The 17,351-nt window shown below is 58.4% G+C and overlaps 2 protein-coding genes across 6 annotated transcripts in view; one reads left to right on the plus strand and one right to left on the minus strand.

Moving 5' to 3' along the window:
- The window catches only part of Kcnab2 (potassium voltage-gated channel subfamily A regulatory beta subunit 2), an 81,780-nt gene extending 71,881 nt beyond the window's left edge, over positions 1 to 9,899 (plus strand). For 3 of the 5 annotated variants that reach the window (XM_040734920.1, XM_040734922.1, XM_040734921.1), the window contains 7 exons: positions 104 to 148; positions 3,173 to 3,258; positions 4,887 to 5,007; positions 5,358 to 5,452; positions 6,042 to 6,162; positions 6,642 to 6,730; positions 7,411 to 9,899. In XM_040734920.1, the coding sequence (XP_040590854.1) occupies positions 104 to 148; positions 3,173 to 3,258; positions 4,887 to 5,007; positions 5,358 to 5,452; positions 6,042 to 6,162; positions 6,642 to 6,730; positions 7,411 to 7,500 (647 nt within the window). In that variant the 3' untranslated portion in view covers positions 7,501 to 9,899. The remainder of the gene's footprint in view (positions 1 to 103; positions 149 to 3,172; positions 3,259 to 4,886; positions 5,008 to 5,357; positions 5,453 to 6,041; positions 6,163 to 6,641; positions 6,731 to 7,410) is intronic. The other 2 variants (XM_040734923.1, XM_013120017.3) reach the window with 1 other exon arrangement.
- Positions 9,900 to 10,468: 569 nt separating this feature from the next.
- Chd5 (chromodomain helicase DNA binding protein 5) overlaps positions 10,469 to 17,351 on the minus strand; it is a 55,791-nt gene continuing 48,908 nt past the window's right edge. Inside the window, 7 exon segments of the mRNA XM_040734919.1 lie at positions 10,469 to 13,835; positions 14,492 to 14,545; positions 14,656 to 14,770; positions 14,909 to 15,072; positions 15,905 to 16,100; positions 16,379 to 16,511; positions 17,073 to 17,181. Coding sequence (XP_040590853.1) covers positions 14,538 to 14,545; positions 14,656 to 14,770; positions 14,909 to 15,072; positions 15,905 to 16,100; positions 16,379 to 16,511; positions 17,073 to 17,181 — 725 coding nt within the window. The 3' untranslated portion in view covers positions 10,469 to 13,835; positions 14,492 to 14,537.

Below are 17,351 nucleotides of genomic sequence, written 5' to 3' on the forward strand. Positions count from 1 at the left end.
CTGGGATGATTTGTGCTCTTCTGTCTTGCCCTTTATCACACCACGCCTCTGTGTTCCCACAGCGATAAACTCTGGTCTCTTTAAATCTTTCTTTTATCACCAGGGGACCCATTTAGTTCCTTCAAGTCAAGGACATTCATCATTGAAGGTACACAGTACCCTCAGCCGACTATTGACTTCTGTGTCCGAGCTGCATTTTATGAGACAGTATTTTTATTTACACGACTCTCTGTCCCCTGCCCATGACAAACTTCTTCATAAAATGCATAAGAAGGGGTGGGGCAATGCCCCGTGAGGACATCTTGCAAGCAGAGGGAAAGCAAAATGGTGTTGGAGCCCCCTCGCTGCCCATCCATGCTGTCGTCCCGTCCCTCCTTCCCGGGGTGCATGCCCCCCCACTCCATGCTTGCGATGCCGTGATCCGCGACGGATGGCTGGCTTTCTGCCGAGGCCTCCCTTGGTCTGAGGATGTTCCGGTCCCTGCCTGGGAACTTGACCTCAGATGGTGTGATGGGAAGGGCTGGAAAAGACTAGGTTTCCACAGAGGTCCTGGGACCCCAGACTGTGCAACCCCTGAGGCTTTACCTCTTTCATAGCTCATGCTTGGTAAGTTCTAGCCTCCAACAGAGGCAAAGAACGCCGGCCAGCAAGCCGCCCCGTCTACCACAATGGCTCCTTGTAAGCGCTCTGGCTGCATGCGGCCACTCATGTCTGTTTATCTGGCAGCCAGGATCAAAACGGAGTGATTCTCTTCCTTAAAGAGTATATACGTGAGCTGACACAGTGCTGAGGCCCAGGGCATCCTTGTGCCAAGCTTGGTATCTGCCTCTCCCCCCCTCCCCATCAGCAACCGGCCTTAGAACCCCGCCTCAAAGATAGGTGTCAGTCTCCCTGGGAACTGGGCAGCATTCCACACTGGAAGGGCTCCTGCCTGCCACCTGGTGCTGCCACCTGACCCCTCCCATGTGTTATTTGTGATGCTGCAGAAGACGCCCTGGGTTTGGGCTGCCACTGAAAGGATTTAGCATCCCTGTTTCCGTCAGGCAGCATTAATTATTGAGGTGAAAGACAGTCATCCCTGCTGTCACTTTCTGGGTCCACGGACATGCTGGTGCAGGTGCACAGTGCTCCTGAACATGTGCCCCACGTCTGGCTGCCTCTGCCCAGATCCCCGAGGTGCCCAGGTCCCCCTGGCCCTCAGAACAGCCAGTCATACCAGACTCCTGGCCATCAGTCTTATTCCCAGGTGTTAGGCCGTCTCCATCTTCCTCGTTGCATGGGAAGAGCATCGCGCAGTGTCCCTGGCTGTGATTGTCATGACCATTAGCAGGCAGCTCTGGGGGAGGCTGGGGAGAGAGACTGATGTGGACCATCCTCTCAGCTCCCCTAGCTCTGGCATGTGGACCTAAACCTTGGCTGAAAAGAACAGGGAACCATGCTGCATAGTCTCGGGTGCCTCCAAGAGTGTTTCTAAAAATCTTAATGAGGGCAGCTTGTCCAGGAGCCTGGGCTCTGTCGAGTGGACCCCAGGACCCTCTAGGTCTCCTGAAACCTCCCAATCCGGTTCTGACGTCAGTTAAAGCTAGTGACCCAGGGAAGTCCAAAACTCCCTCCTCATTTGTCCCTCACCTAGGCGGGGTGAAGAAAACTCCAAAGAACTACTATCCCTGACCTCAGAAGAGGGGTGGGCGGCAGGGGTGTTCTGGGTAAACCTACTGGGGCCATCACACCAGAAGCCCAGTGGTGTTAGTGCCAGAGATGAGGTTACCCTGGTTTCCACCATAAATAGACCTTAGCCAAAGCAGTACTTAGGAACCCAGAATGAACAAGAAGACCCTCCCCCTCAAAAAAAAAAAAACCAGGGCAGACAGCCTGCACTGTGTCCCATGCCAGGAGAGTACTCTGGACCCAGGGGCATGTCAAGGCAGGCTGTCATTTGTGGTACTCGCATCTTCCTTCTCTCAAAGCCCCCGCCATCGCCAAGGAGGCATCCGGAGGCGCGGCGGACCGTTACCCCTGTTTTTAGAAGCACTTGCTCCTCTGCGTTCTTCCCCTGCCCTTGGCTGCCAACCTTGCAAGCACTGTATCAGACCTGTGAGAAATCCGCGGAGCCGTCCCTCACTCCTCCAAGACCAAGTTCTGGTTTAAGAGCCAACACACCTCTAAGAGCCGAGACAGCCGCGGGAGAAGGCCCACCGGAGGCAGGGACTTTAAGGGAGCTCACATTACCCATACGTGGAAATGGGGTTTTTGCTGACATTTCTCTACATGCTCACCCCCATCGCCTCCCTGCCCCTCCCATTCCTGATCATCCCTTACTTCTTCCCATCCAGTCCCTTAATACTTTCAACTGGGCGAATTCTTTTATGCCCCCCAAAAACTCTTGAATACGACGAAACACGCGCTGTTGGGGTGGGGAGACTTCAGCTCTTGCCCTAGAAGAAGATGGGGTAGGGGATGGTTTCAGCCATTCACTCCTGAGGTTGTTTTAAGTCTCAGCTTTTGCGGAACCCCACAGATGTTTGCTCCAGACCTTGACTCCTCACAGAAGGGACAGTTAGACCCCACCCTCCCGTCCCCATCACCCTGAGACTAGCCTGTGCTAGTCACCCAGAGCCCCAGTCTCAAGGGCCTGCCTTTGTTCCTACGGGCATTGTCCTCCCTCTCAGTGAAGTCCTCAGGACTCCGGTGAGAATGGCCTTCAGTAACTAGCAGAGCTGTGTTTGCAAGCCTTGCTAATGTCACTGCCTTGACCCGTCTGATTATGGCCTTTTATACCTCCAGCTGGTCCCCTGAGCGACCGAGATTCCAACTTCCTCATCCTAGAGTCTGAGACCCACTCTTGGGGTTCACATTCCCTCAACCCCCAGAGCCAACCATGGGGGCGCCGGGCTACCCACAAGCCTTTTCTCCAAGGATCCCGACAAGCCTTACCTGGTCAGAGAACTCTTACCCAGGATTTCAATTCCATGTTTCTTTTCCGCTGGGATCTCCCCTGCCCAACACCCACACTCCACTCAGGCACTCAGGGAGCCAGGAAGTACACTGCTTGCAAGACGCCTTTGCAGCCTGCTCCCCTTCTCCTGGCACCCCACCTGCATCTGCAGACCATATCCCAGGCTGGACCTGAACTCCAGCTGCCCCAACCCATGTTCTCCCTTCTCTCCCACAGAGACCGTGCGGGCCATGACCCACGTCATCAACCAAGGGATGGCCATGTACTGGGGCACGTCACGCTGGAGTTCCATGGAGATCATGGTAGGGTGACTCCCGTGTGTGTCCACAGGCGTGGGTTCCTTGTGGGAGGGGATCCCAAGACTCAGGCACTTGTGCTAAAAAAGACAGCACAACAGGGTGTGTTGTCATGGGCAAGGGTTCTCGGCTTACCTCACAGCAAAGTACGCGGCCCTGGACGGGTGGCTCACCCTCGGGATCTATAGGGCAAGCCCGATGGCGTGACCCTAAGGGCCCTCGGTACCTGTGCTACGTGGTACACTTATTCTGGGCTCCTGGGATGCTCTGTCATATCCAAGGGCTTCCCGGGAGCCGATGCCCGTTTAACCTCCCCAGTGCCACAGCAGGGAAACGGTGATGCTACCCTCTGTCTCCAGTGGGGAAGTCAAGGACAGAGGGGTTAAGTCCTATGCTTAAGATCACAGCTTACGCCAGGCGGTGGTAGTGCACGCCTTTAGTCCCAGCACTAGGGAGGCAGAGGCAGGGGATCTCTGTGAGTTCGAGACCAAGCCTGGTCTACCGAGCGAGTTCCAGGACAGGCTCCAAAACAATACAGAAAAACCCTGTCTCGAAAAAACAACAACAAAAAAAAATCACAGCTTAGGTCAAGACTGATACCCAGACAATACAGGTGGGAGCCCCAGGTGGCTTTTCACGAAAGCACCCCAATAATGGTCATCTCTTTCCATGGGACCCTAAAGAAGCTAGAGCAGCCTGTGCCCCTATGTGTTTCTGGAGTCTCCCCCCCTCTCCTCCCCCCCCCCAAGAGTCAGCAGGGTGTCCCTGTCCTCGAAGACTCTGAAGGGCAGGGAGATGGCTAATGTTCATTCCTGACAAGCTCCTGCCTCCGCTCCACGCCCAGCCTCACCCCTGCGCAATATCCACGCCCAGCCTCACCCCTGCGCATGCCCAGTGTCTCAGCATTCCAGGACAACAGCCCTGCTGTAGCTTCAGTGAGCCACACATGACCGCCCCGTGGTGTGACGGGATTTTTTTTCAAATCCCAGGGGACTTCGGAAGCCCCTGGCATAACACAGCGTCTGAGTGGGTTGGCGAGCCTGTTTCGGACACCTGGCTGACCATCCGCAGCCAGCACAGGACTCAGAAACCTGTCCGTGTCATTACCCCCAGCTGAGCCTCAGACCAAAGTGGAGCAGGGCCTCTCTCAGTGGCAGGCCTGTCCCCACCGTACAACTGTCTACAGGCAATAGGTTGAGTTCACCCCATCCATTGTGAGAGTGCCCTCAAACAAGGCTCCAAGCTCCCGGTCCCTAACGAGTTGGTGCAGCTGTTGCCTCCGGAAGGAACTAGCAACCACCAAATTCACCATGGGTCCAGGGCCTTGAGTGCCAGCCGTAAGCTGGGCCCTATTGGAAGGACTACCGACACCCTTGACTCACTGGAACTGAGGCACCGCAATCCCTTCTGTCGCTGGACGGCCCCAGACCTTACTACGTTGTGATTCCTCCAAGAGCCGTTAAGTCTTAGGGTCCCAAAGCCTGCCCTCTTTTCCTGGCTCCCATGGTGCCTGCCTCAGACTCTCAGGAAGACTGGGGGTAGAAGGAGCAGCGAGGCCTGCCTGGGATGCCTCTGTGTCCTTCACCCTGTGGCCCTCAGGTCCGCTGACGCGGAGGTCTCCTTCTGTACCTCAGGAGGCCTACTCGGTGGCTCGGCAGTTCAACCTGATCCCTCCCATCTGCGAGCAGGCCGAGTACCACATGTTCCAGAGAGAGAAGGTAGAGGTCCAGCTGCCAGAGCTCTTCCACAAGATAGGTGGGTGTCAGCCTACCCTGCCTTCACCCACTCCCCATACCTTCAGGACCCCAGCATAACCTCACCTGGTCTCTCTCTCCCTCTCTCCTCTCTCTCCTCTCTCTCTCTCCCTCCCCTTCTCTCTCTTCTCTCTCTCTCCCTCCCTCCCTCCCTCTCCTTCTCTCTCTTCTCTCTCTCCCTCTCTTCCTCTCTCCCTCTCTCTCCTCTCTCTCCTCTCTCTCTCCCTCCCTCCCTCCCTCCTTCTCTCTCTTCTCTCTCTCCCTCTCTTCCTCTCTCCCTCTCTCCCTCTCTCTCCCTCTCTTTCTCTCTCTCTCTCTCCCTCTCTCTCTCTCTCCCCCTCTCTCTCTCAGGAGTGGGTGCCATGACCTGGTCCCCTCTGGCCTGTGGCATCGTCTCAGGAAAGTATGACAGTGGCATCCCGCCCTACTCCAGAGCCTCCCTGAAGGTGAGCCCTGCTGGCATGGGGAGGGACACCTTTGGCATAAGAGCATAGGTAAAGGCCTGATTTGGGCCTGGCTCCAAGTCTATAAGGGTCTCCCACCCGTGGGACAGACCCCAGATAGGCGGGCTGTGAACCACCCCCCACCTTAGCTCCTTCCGTGGGTCAACAATCGCAGAACGGGCTGGTCCACTGTTGCCTTAGATTAATGCTCCCTTTCCCGTGATTTTTCCCCACTCGACCGTCACCCCAGACAAAGCTTAGGGCTCAGAGTTGGCCCCAAGTCAAATCCTGTTCCCTTGTTATATACCCAAGAAGCATGAGGGTGATCATATTTGGGAGACAACACCCCTGACTTTCCCGAGCCTGAGCCCTAGGAGGCTCCTCAGAGCCAAAGGTACCCTGGGCCTCTGGTCCGGGCTCGGTCCGTCCACCACAGACAACCTTGTCCTTCAGGATACCAAAGGGTCTGTCTGAGTCTGGCCCCGTGCAAGCATGAGGCCAGGGGAAAACAGGGGTGCTGTTTGGGGAGAATCGGCCACCTGCATCTGGAGGTCCGGTGACCTCCCCTTACCTGGAGCTCGTCCCTTCCCAGGGCTACCAGTGGTTGAAGGACAAGATCCTGAGTGAGGAGGGTCGGCGCCAGCAGGCCAAGCTGAAGGAACTGCAGGCCATCGCCGAGCGCCTAGGCTGCACCCTCCCCCAGCTGGCCATAGGTAATGGGCTCTGGGTACAGTGGGTGGGGGAGCAGGAGCACCTGTTCCTGAGGTCCCTGAGGGTCTAGGCTATGCCTCCACCAGCTGGCTGTGGGCGATGTGTCTAGCCACAATAAAGAGAGTGGCCAAGGGAAGAAAAGTGAGGGACCCTGGACAGCACCCCCTTGATGGCCAAGGTGTGAGGACTCTCGGGGTAGAGTTAGAATCTTTGTCTCTTTAAGAGATAGACCACCAGCCTACACCCTCAGTCAGCTAGCGAGGGGGGTCATGGGGCCAGGATCTTTGAGCACTTGGACTACCTGTCCATCAGAAGCAACATGGACTTCTAGATACCCCCCCTTGGGCAAACTCACTGGGTACTACAGAGCCCTGTAAGCTATCCTTGCACCCCAGATGAGAGCTTGAATGCCTATGCCCAGGCGTAGCCAGGCAGGCCCTGCAGAGGGCACCTCCCTCACCTCTGGTTTTGCCGCCCGCAGCCTGGTGCCTGAGGAACGAGGGCGTCAGCTCTGTACTTCTGGGCGCTTCCAATGCAGAGCAGCTTATGGAGAACATTGGCGCAATACAGGTGAGAGAGGGTCCTGGAGGTGCGGGCTCAGGTACCTCCAAGCCTTCCTGGGCACACAGCTTCACTGAGCACCCTTAGCAGGAGCACGGGGCATCCGGGGATGGCAGAGGGCTCTCTGTTCTGCAGAGCCGTTCCTCACGGGGATGACACTGTAAGACCGAGTGTCCTTAGGCAGCCACCACCGTGGGAAGAGAAGTCGGGATGCTGAAATGCGGGGGGTGGGGGGGACGGACACAAAGGCATTAAGAGACCTGGGAGTCCTTGCAAAGAAAAGAGCTTTGAAACAAGCTCAGAGGGTCCAGAGGGGGCTATCCAGCCACTCAGCAAAGAACCATTTGGGAAACAAGCGGTCCAGAGGGCTGGAGCACTAGGGTGGATGCTGGAGTTGCTCGCCTGCGGGGACATGGGTGAGATGGAGCCCAGGAGGCTCGACGTGGAGCAGGGAAGGCCCCCGATGAGCTTTTACAATGCCTCTGCTCTTACAGCGGATGGAGGCCAAGGTCAGGACGAAAGACTTGATGGGGGTTTAGTGATGGCAGCCAAGGCTGGGCTCCAGGTGGGTGAGAAGTTGAGGCCAGTGGAACCCGCTGACAAATGGCGTAGAGTAGGAGCCTTGAGATGCTAGGAAGAGTCCCCCACTTCTCCTTCAGGCCAGGCTAGACTCTTATCCTTGCGTGCAGGTCCTTCCAAAATTGTCGTCTTCCATCGTCCACGAGATCGACAGCATTCTGGGCAATAAACCCTACAGCAAAAAGGACTATAGATCCTAAAGTCACTCCCTCCACCACCTGCTCGGACAGTCTCCGGTTCCCTCCTCCTCTCTGTTCGCTCGCTTCTGCTGTTTTCAAAGCCAAATGCAGAGTGTGGTTTGTATCCAAGGGGAAAACACTATGCCCAGACGTTACCAGGAAGTGACCTCCAAAGTCACCCCCGCGGGATGCCGCCTGCCACTTCTTCACTGGATGCTGTCTGATGGGTACCAGGAGACGGCATCCGTTAGGAAAGACACTCAGGCTCCCACCCAAGCCGCCACCTCTGCTTATCCTTCAAAAAGGAACATTTGCCCCCAGCCGTGGCCCTTCATGGAGATCCCAGAAGTCATGGCCGAGTGGAAATCTAATCCTCAAAGCAGGCAGGGCTGGCCTCTCTCCGCCAAGAACCCCTGCCTCCAAAGAGGGGTCCGCCACTTCCTAGCACCCCCTTCTTCTGCCAGATCCTGGTGGTTAGGGCCGGGCCCCCCTCTCCCCATGGACACCAGGCACTTTGTTCAAGGCCGGCCCGGGGGTCCCGCTCTTCCTAGACCCTGACCTTCCCCGTCGTGCCCAGCGGGCCCTGGCTGGGATTATGCTGACCTAGCTGACCCTTGGCCTCCACCCTTACCCTTGCTGGCAGGGGCAGGGGTCCCAGCTGGCTTTCCCAGCATCTTCTACCCTGCATACAACTTCTGAGCCCCACAGCAGGGAAACCCAGGAGGCTTGGGTGGAGCCCATCGGAGAATGCCCCTCTGTAGACAAGTGTGGCACCCGGCCACACCACAGGCAGGTAGCAGCAGACTGGGCCCGTTGCTCACAAACCCATGCTCCTCCCAGACCTCCCTTGAATACCTCTGTGGTACTGGAGCAGTGGGCTTGTGACTCGGGCTCTGCCTGGAAAAAGGCAGAAGCTTTTCAGTGAGCAGACGCCCTGGGGTTTCTGATGCTGTAAGATAAGGGCCTGGGAGAACAGAACTCCAGTTAACAGTCCCCAGGCTGCAAGAAGAGATCCCCAGGGACCCCTCCCTGAAAAGATGACCAGGACTACTCATTCCCTGCTGCATACCATCATGCTGTCCCAGGACAGGCTGCGGAGAGGGAGGAAGGGCAGGATACACGCAGCCTCTTAGCAGTGGGAGGGAGGCAGATGGTGGTACCAGGAAGCCTACAGGTTTGAGCACGGCATGCTGCCTGGAGGGCCAATCCCACGGTCCTGCGATGCTTTGGGGACAGGCTCCTACCCATGTGCACCAGTCATCTCCCTAGACCGAAGCCTCCTGCCCTAGATAGGCAGCGGCCAGTCCCCAGGCACACACACCCTGGGCCACAGCTTCTGAAGTGTAGCTGCTGTTCCAAGTCTCCTCCCTGCTACTCTTCACCACCCGAGCTGGGCAAAGACTAAGGCAGGGCGGGCAGGATGGAGAGACGAGATGGGAAGAAAGGCTGGCACGGTGGGCAACTTCCTGTCTCTCACACGGCCCCCCCCACCCTGCAGACCCTGGGCTCTCAGACCTTCACCACTGCTCACAGCCCCAAGCCCTGAGACCTTAGAAGCAGCCCTTGTGGGTGTGGAGACGGAGGCCTCTAGGCTCCGGTGGCACCTCCACCTGGCCTGCTCTCAGAGCAGGGCCCTGCAGGGCCCCGGCAGGAAGTAGCCAGCCCTTGTCCACACAGCTGGCATAGGCCCTGCTTGCTATGCGGAGCAGGCACGCAGGGGTGCCCGCGGTAGGAGTTGCTGCTACTTACTGCCCACGGGACAGACCTCAGAGCAAAGCCCCAGCTGGGTGTATGCCAGAGACAGGCAGGCAGACTGCAGGGTGAACCGGACTAAGGCCCAGCCACACGAGCCCTAGACGCAGGCAAGTGTTTCTGAGATGTTTGCTTCCTTCCTTACCCACTCTTGAGGAGTTGGGGCTTTGCTTAAGGATGGGTCCCCTGCCTCCATGGAGGGGCTTGGGATACCACAGAAGACACCACAGGGCAGCCTGTAAAGGGAGGGGGCCCTTGCCCCTGGCCCGTGAAGGTCTAAGGTTAGCTCTTTCCTCCATGGCCACAGATCTCCCCTTTCTCCAGCCCCAGTTGTCTGCTGGTCAGCCCGAGCCAGCCTCCAACACCTTCTTCACCTTGAAACACAGCCAGCCAGGCCTGGTGCAGGAGGGAGCTGTTTGGGGGGCCTGGCGCACGGAGCCCCGGCTATTGCTCATCGCAGACCCAAGGTCCTGAGGCACAGCAAGGCACCCTTGTCAGTCATGTACATAATGTGCTTTCTCTCCCCATTTTTTTTAACGAGCGCGGCTCCTTGCTAATTGCATCCCACCAGGCCGACCGCAAGCGCCTCCAGCTTCCTGACAGACTCAGAGGGAGGCGCAGCCCGTATTTATGGAATGACAAATAAAACCCGAGCCCTTCAGTCTCCATGCTTCTGTCCTCTCGTTTTCTCAGAGACAGAGCGCCAGAGGGAGGGCAGAGCCACCACCGACTGCAGGGAGATGAGGTCTTGGGTTCCTCACCCCTAAACCCAGCTCTAACGACCGGACCGAGGACGAGATGTCAATAAGGTGCCAAGCACAGGGCAGATGGGATGGGGTCGGTCAAAACACCCACCCCGCCTCTCCCAGATGGCATCTCTGAGGCTGGCGGGAGACACAGGCACCTCCCCACACCATACACACATCTCTGCTGACACCGCCAAAGGCCCAGGGCTGATGGCTGGGAAACTCCACGCCTTGAGGGACCAGCTGGCTGCTGTCCTCGTGTTGACACGTTTGGGGAAGCAAGAACACGCACGGGTCACTGCAGTGTGTGTGAAGGCGCCAGCAGGAGGTGCCTCCTCCAGCACACCGCTCTACTGGGGTCTCCCCTCCTTCCTTGTGAGCCCTGGGTGCAAACCGTAAGTGCAGAAGGCTTGGAAAGTGCCCCTCACCTCCCCTGCAGCCCACCACGTCCCTGTTCTAAATCGGCGAGGCCAAGGACTACAGTGACTCCATCCCTTCCCAAAGGGTTTATTAAAACACAGAAACCAAAACATACACACAGAATACGAGTGAAGATAACAGTTGGCTAGCCTGTCCAGCCTCCCCCAGGACGGCCCTCAGAGGAGCTGGGGTATATGCCCCTGGGACCCCGGCTGAGATGCTCCAGCTACCCCCAAGTGCCTGCTTCTGCTTCACCAGGGGGTGCTGGGTGGGGCATCGGCGCGACAGGTGCCAGCCAGGCCTGGGCAGGAAGAGAACTCCCTGGAGAGTCCAGCTTGACCCTGGCAGGCAGCAGGGGGCCCTCCCTCCTCTCCAGGCCAGCGGAACTGCCTCTGAACTGGGCTCTGGCCCCTGTGTGGCTATGTGGAGAGTTCAGGACATATATACACACACCCAACAGGCCCTTTCCGGGTTATCGCACCTAAAAAAATACTTTGTTTTTTTAAAAAAAAAATCTGGAAATTAAGAGGGAAAATATCCATAAACACGTGGACACCGACGACTTTGGGCTGACGCACCACAACCTGTAAACTTCCGGGTATATAAATTGGGCAGGTCGGCTTCCTCCCCCATGCTCTGCTCTGCGCAGGAGCGCCTTGTGGGCAGTCCAGGACAGGGAAGGCGGAGGGAGGGTCAGCCTAGGCCCCCAACCCCCTTCCTTGGCACACACCAGAAGCTCCAAGCACCAACACCTGCCCACTATGAGACTACAAGGACTGCTGGCCCCCTAGCCCACCCTCGGCGTGTCCCCTGCAGGACCTCAATTCGTAGGTGACTGGTTGCAGGTTGTCACTGAGCCTACGAACCTATATGGGTTTGGGAGCACCCAGAGGGTGGGGAGAAGGGAGCCCTGGCTCACGGGTGGCCCTGGGGTACAGGAAGTAGAGGAGGCACTTCACAGCCATGCACAGGAGTGCGTGAGGGGGGGTGCCCTCAGATGTTGGGGCTCTGACCCAAATTCCCTGTGTCTCCTGAGAGCCACCCCCCACCTTCCACAGAAATCCCGTAGAGCTGAGTGAATGCTAACGGGTCAGCGTGGCTCTGACAGCTTGGGCATGGGGACCCCGGTTCCATTAGCAAAACGAGAGCCAGCCTCACGATGCCACCTCCCCACCACCACTCTCTGGCAGGAGACAGCTGAGGGACCAAGATGAGAACACCCTGAAGGACCTTTTTCCTCTCCCCAGCTGCCTGGGCAGTCCACCCTCCAAAGCCTCCCAAGCGCTGGGCACGGGGAGCACAGACCGTCTCGGGCCAAAGTGGCTGTGGTGAGAAGGCCGAGGTGGCCCAGGGAGACGTGGAGATGAGGGACAGAGCAAAGGACTCCTGGGGGACATCGTCAGGGAAAGGGTGAACCCTTGAAACAGAGTCACAGGGCTGTCTCTGTCCCACTCCAGACTGTCAGGGTCTGCCACCTGGGGCAAAGGAGGTGAGCACTGTTCCAAATGAGGCCAGCGGGGCTGACTGTCTCAGCCCAGTGGGATTAGCACAGGGGTCTGGGTTGGGGAAACAAGCTGATGGCAGCCACTCCCGTGCAGGGGACAGCCCTTCTTAAGAGACTGGGGCCAGCCACCAGGATGCACGTCCTGGAGACCTACGGGCACGCTCTTTAGCCTGCAGAGATCCTCCCTATGACCAGAGCCCCCCCTCTGCCTACCCACAGTGTCCGGCCAGTCCGCTGGCCTTGAGATTTGGATACAGACTGAAGCATGGGGGTTGCCACAATAGAAGATGCCATGGGGGGGTCCAGCCCTCCGGGGGTTCAGAGGAGGAACTATGTTACAGATGTGCATATCTGGGCCGAGTAAAAGCTGGGCAACTGTTGCCCAAGTGTCCTTAAGATATGCCATGGGCGCCTGCCCCCCCCGCCCCGTTCTTGGCGGGCCCAGAGACACTGCACAGCCCTCACCTCTTTTCCCTGGAGGACGGTCGGAACCCCTCCACGCTCCCTGACCTCAGACCCAATGGGCTCCTACCCAGAAGCCCCTTCCTCATCCTCAGGGTAGACCGAACCCCAGGGCACCTGCCTAGGACGTGCCAAGGCAAGAGCTTGGGCGTCTCCAGGTTGAGCCAGGGCCAGCGAGAAGGTCAGACATAGGTGGGCCAAGAGCAGGTCCCCCCCACCCGTACCCCAGCACAGTGGTGCTACAGGCTGAGGTGAAGCCAGATGAGTTGACACGTCAACACCAATGCGGGAAGAGGGTCCTTGCCACTCCAAGGCACCCCTGCAGGAAAGAAGCCCAGAAGCCTCGGAGGCTCCAGCTGGGAAGGATCTAAAGAAGCCATCGGGCCCAGGTCCACCTCCAAGCACAGCTCTCTCCACACCCTCTGAGAACCAGCAAGGGCCACTGTGGCCCCTACTTCGTGACACAGTTGCCCTAGTCAAGGCCTCTCTAGGACCAAGACAACAGAGATAAGTCCATCCCCAGGAGGGCCTGGCTCCTTGGCATCTGTGACCCAGGATGTTGTGCACAGGGAAGTCTGTGGCAAGGTGAGTGGGACAAGTCTCCCAGGGTCACCTCAACGAACGTGACCCTCTTTCCTGGGGCGCCGGCCCCCCTGCCTACACCACACTCCTGCCAAGAGTCAATGTCCAGAAGGCCCTGTAGGACCTTTGGGCCCCTATCTTCCCCCACCTTCTGAGGCACCCTCTTCCGCCTGCCACATATTGCTGGGGCCTCCACACGTCCACTGGAAACAACAGGTCCCAGAGCCTTTGAGATAATGTGCCCCTGTCAGGAGACGAAATGTATCCGGTGGTCCCCAACCCTAATAAGAAGGAGATAGCCTCAGCCCGGCCTTCACCAGGTTAGGCAGCCACTCTCCAGACCTGATCCCCCTCCCAACGCTAGGGTCCCAAGCAGGCAGGGGAGCCAGAGCAGAAGGTTAGTCACACAGGTGCAGACGGGCAGGGGACGCGCTAAGGGCTTCCAGAACACAGGATGCAGTGTTCTCCCCAGCCGGAACGAGTCCACAGAGCAGCGCCAGGGGCCTCCGGAGAACGTCCCCCTTGAGGTCTGGAGCCGGGTGACCGACAGGAGTGTTGCGAGTCTGAGTCTTCCACACGAGTCATCCAACTTTTTATCAAGACAAACAAGTTCGCATCTTCGGTAGGAAAGTGCAAAAAAAAGTACAGGTGAATGGGATTTCCTCTAAGTAAGTCACTCTGGATAAGGTGCCGGGGCCTTGCCGGCACGGCCGTGCGGAAGAACGCTTCAGCTATGATGAGGTGGCATTCCTGGGCTTTTGTGCAGCCAGGCTGGGCCTCGTCCTCTGCATGACAGAATTGCTTGGTTTCCCTTTTGTATCCCAACACGGCGCCAGCTCCTAAAAGGGCTGTAGCTTTTCTCTCCCGTGGGGGTTGGGCAGGTGGCCCGGCTGCAAAAGGCAAACCAGAGAGTCACGCGACCGGGTGGCCGGGTCCCCGAGGCACCCACTTGTCCACAGCGGTCACAATCGTGATCACTGGGAATCCAGGAATTAAGATCCGCCCCCCCTCCACCTAGTCACAGGCCTTTGGGCTAGATGTGAACCGCATCCCCCATTACTGGAGGCCCCAGCGTCCAGCAGGCTCCTCCTCTGACCTTGCATCTACCATGGGGGGGCAGACAGGACTTGGAGAGCCCGCAAGTCAAGGCTGGTGGCCTCTCTGAATTCTCCACCCATCTCCACTCCCAAAGCCATTAGCAATACACCCCGCCCCTCAGGTATTCCCCTCCCCTGGGTCTTAGGCAGGGAACGGGAGACCCGAGCAGCAGCTCCCTTGGGCCAACCATCATGCAAACAGGGGTTTCCAGGCTGCGAGCGGTGGTCCCTGACACATGGCTAAGAACGCGTGCACACATAGATGTCCACACGAACACACACGCACACACTCACGCACACGCACGCGCGTACACACAAGCAGAGCCACAATGCGACTCAGAGCTACCAGAAACATTAAAGACTCCGCGGCTCAGAGGCGTGGGCCAAGCGCACAGATGGGACGAACTGGAGGGTACGGGACAGTGGCGTGGCCGGCAAGACCCCCTCACCTCAGCTGGAAAGGGGCGCTGCAACAGGGGGATGTCACGAGGACGACTAGATGTCTGCCAAGAAGAGACCAGAGCATGGGCTTGCCTGGCATCCCCAGCAACGGGCAGGCTGGGCCCCAGAGGGCCGCTCTGTGCATGCTGCCCGGAAGCGGATGGGGACCTACCAGTCACATAGGGCCCCAGGGGCATCTGGTTGTAGTTGACAATCCCTCCCGGTCCAGGGCCCCGGAAGTTGGGCCCAAAGCTGTTGTTGAGCATCTGAGAGGAGCCGAAAGAGCCCTGGAGGCAAGGACCAGCTTTACAGGTGACAACCAGAACATTACCCAGCCCCCTTACCCAGGGTCACCCACCCCGTACAGCAAGGGGGGCGGGGGAACGGACTCAGGCCCACAATGCGGTGCGCAGGCCAAACCTGACCTGCTGGATGGTGGGGTCGCCAGCACGGTTGGTTAGGCGACTCAGGATGCTGCGCTCCGACATCTGCAGACGGGCGGCCACCGGGGGGATGCGTGACAGCATGGAGGGCAGGCGGGTCACGTCCGCCTTCATGTCACTCAGCAGCTCCTCCAGCTGGTTCAGGACTGCAGGGTGGGAGGGCCTAAGAATGGAGGGCGTGGTCTGCCCTCCACAGCTGCCAGACAGGTAGCGGCCAGGCAGGGTGCCCTTGACATAGTGTCACACCCAAAAGTACTCGCGCACGCGCATGCGCGCCGTGGGGCCATCCCTCACCAGGCTCTTCAGACCCTGGCAAGGCCCAGGGTTGCCTACTGGAGGAACAGGGTTTGCAAGAAAAACTCCTCCAGGGGCCCCTCCTGGCGGAAAAAGAGTTCCAGACACCTGACCCTGGATTCCCTCTCTGGATGGCCGGCAACCACATCTAACACTAGGCCACTAGGCCCTCAGAGTCATAGCTGCCAGTGGGGACAGAGCATGGCCCAGACCTTCCTGTGTGAGGGAAGTGTTAGCCACACCCCTTTCCACTCTAGGCTGTTCTTTGCCCCCCCCCAGTGACACTGGGAGCCCCCAGACCAAAAGAGCAGAGATCTGGATTCAAAGGGGGGGCCTTGGGCACGCTGCTCCCCTTCCTAAATTCCAGCGCCCTCGCCCCAAAATGGAGACACTTAAGACGTATCCCTGCAGGCACAGGGCTCGCTCACCCCTGTGCAAGATAGTAGTTTATGTGAGCATTGGTGAGGCCTCCAAGCTCGGCACCTCTGTGCTACCCACCACAGCCTGCGCCCTCCTTGTGGGCATTTCTATGAAGGACTTAAAAGGGAGGGGGAACCTCGTTTCCCTGCAGGTGAAATGCGGTACTAGGGACAGAACCGCACCCTCCTGGCCCCAGAGGCCTCGCCCTCAGGGCGCCCGGCCAAGCATACTCCTTGGGCAGGATGGGGACTGTGGGCTGCTCACCCTTGTGCAGGACAGCATTGGCAGGCTTATTCCCGGCAAGGGACTCCTTGGACAGGTGCTGGTGACTCTCAGCAAGGCACTCCACCTCTGCCAGGCGAGCGTTGAGAGCCATGGCTGGGTGGTTGGGATCCTGGGTCATGTTGAGGTACGCAGCCCTCCGGAGCTGTTCCTCGATCACCAGTGCCTGCTCCAGCAGCTGGGGGGGGAGTGACAGCACTGGCCTGTCCCCTTTCTCCCTCAGAGTCACTGTGCCCCTGGCTCCCACCAGCACCCATTGAAGCTGAGGCTCTGGGCTGGCCTTAGGAATCTCCTGCAAACTGAGGTCTCCGATCCCATCCCCTGGGCAGCGGTGGATGCTCACACACACGGGGGGGGGCTCGCCTGCATGGGCTGACTGACTCCTCAAAGGAGAGCCCGGCCCAGGTTTAGGTACAGGGATGGGTGGGGAAGTGACATCCTTGAAGGCCTGCCTACCTTGAACCTGCGGGCCAAAAACTTGTTCTTCATTTCCAAGTAGTTGCCCTTGTGGATCTCAGACTTAAAGGGCTCGTTGAGGATCGTGTAGCGTGGGTCGTTCTGAATGTCCTGCCAGCGGGCATAGCCATGCCTGGGGGTACAAGCTAAGGGCAAAGCCGGCCACAGGAACAGTCGGGGTGAGGCGGGGGCAACCCAGGTCCCCAGCTTGCCGCCTGTGTGCACCCGGGCGAGTCACAGACTCGGCTGCGAGATAAGCACGCCGGCCGGTCTCTATGGCAACAGTGGTGTTAGCTGGCAATGACAGGGCACTGAGGCCTCCCAAGTGTTGACTCTATCCCAGAACCCCAGGGGGACACACACGCCAAGTCCTAACCCCTGAAGCCTAGAAATGTGACCTTGACCCAGATGTGATCAAAGAGAGATCAGACCAGATGAGGGGGAAGACTAGATGCCAGTGACTGAGCTGGGAAAGCTGATTGTGGGAAAGACGACAGACAGACTGACAGACGGACAGACGGACAGACGGATGGACAGCAACGGAGAGACACGGAGGCCAGCCGAGGAGTGTCAAGGTTATGGGCAATCACCAGAAGCTGGGGGACGGAGGGAAGGTCCTCCCTAGAGACTGCAGGGTCCCCTGAGGACCAGAGAGACAGACCGGTGTCATCCCAGCCTGACTGACCAAGGATACGTCACGATGCCTGCCAGCAGCCAGTAGTCATGGCGGCGGTGCCAGATTTCGTAGATTTTTCCCGAGGACACAGCGGCCCGTTCTTCATTCTGCCACAGCGTGTGAAGTTCTGAAGAGAGATGCCAACGTGAGCAGAATAGGAGGTTCCCCCGCCCCACCCCGCCCCGCCCTGCACCCTGGCGTATGCACAAGCTTGCTCAGCACCAGCCGTCACCCGGCCTCAGAGACACATTGCTCCAGTGTTGCCAAGAGGGGCATAAAGGACTGTTGTCAACCGTT

The sequence above is a fragment of the Mesocricetus auratus genome, unplaced genomic scaffold (assembly GCF_017639785.1).
Source record: "Mesocricetus auratus isolate SY011 unplaced genomic scaffold, BCM_Maur_2.0 Super-Scaffold_100042, whole genome shotgun sequence".
NCBI classification, from domain to species: Eukaryota; Metazoa; Chordata; class Mammalia; order Rodentia; family Cricetidae; genus Mesocricetus; species Mesocricetus auratus.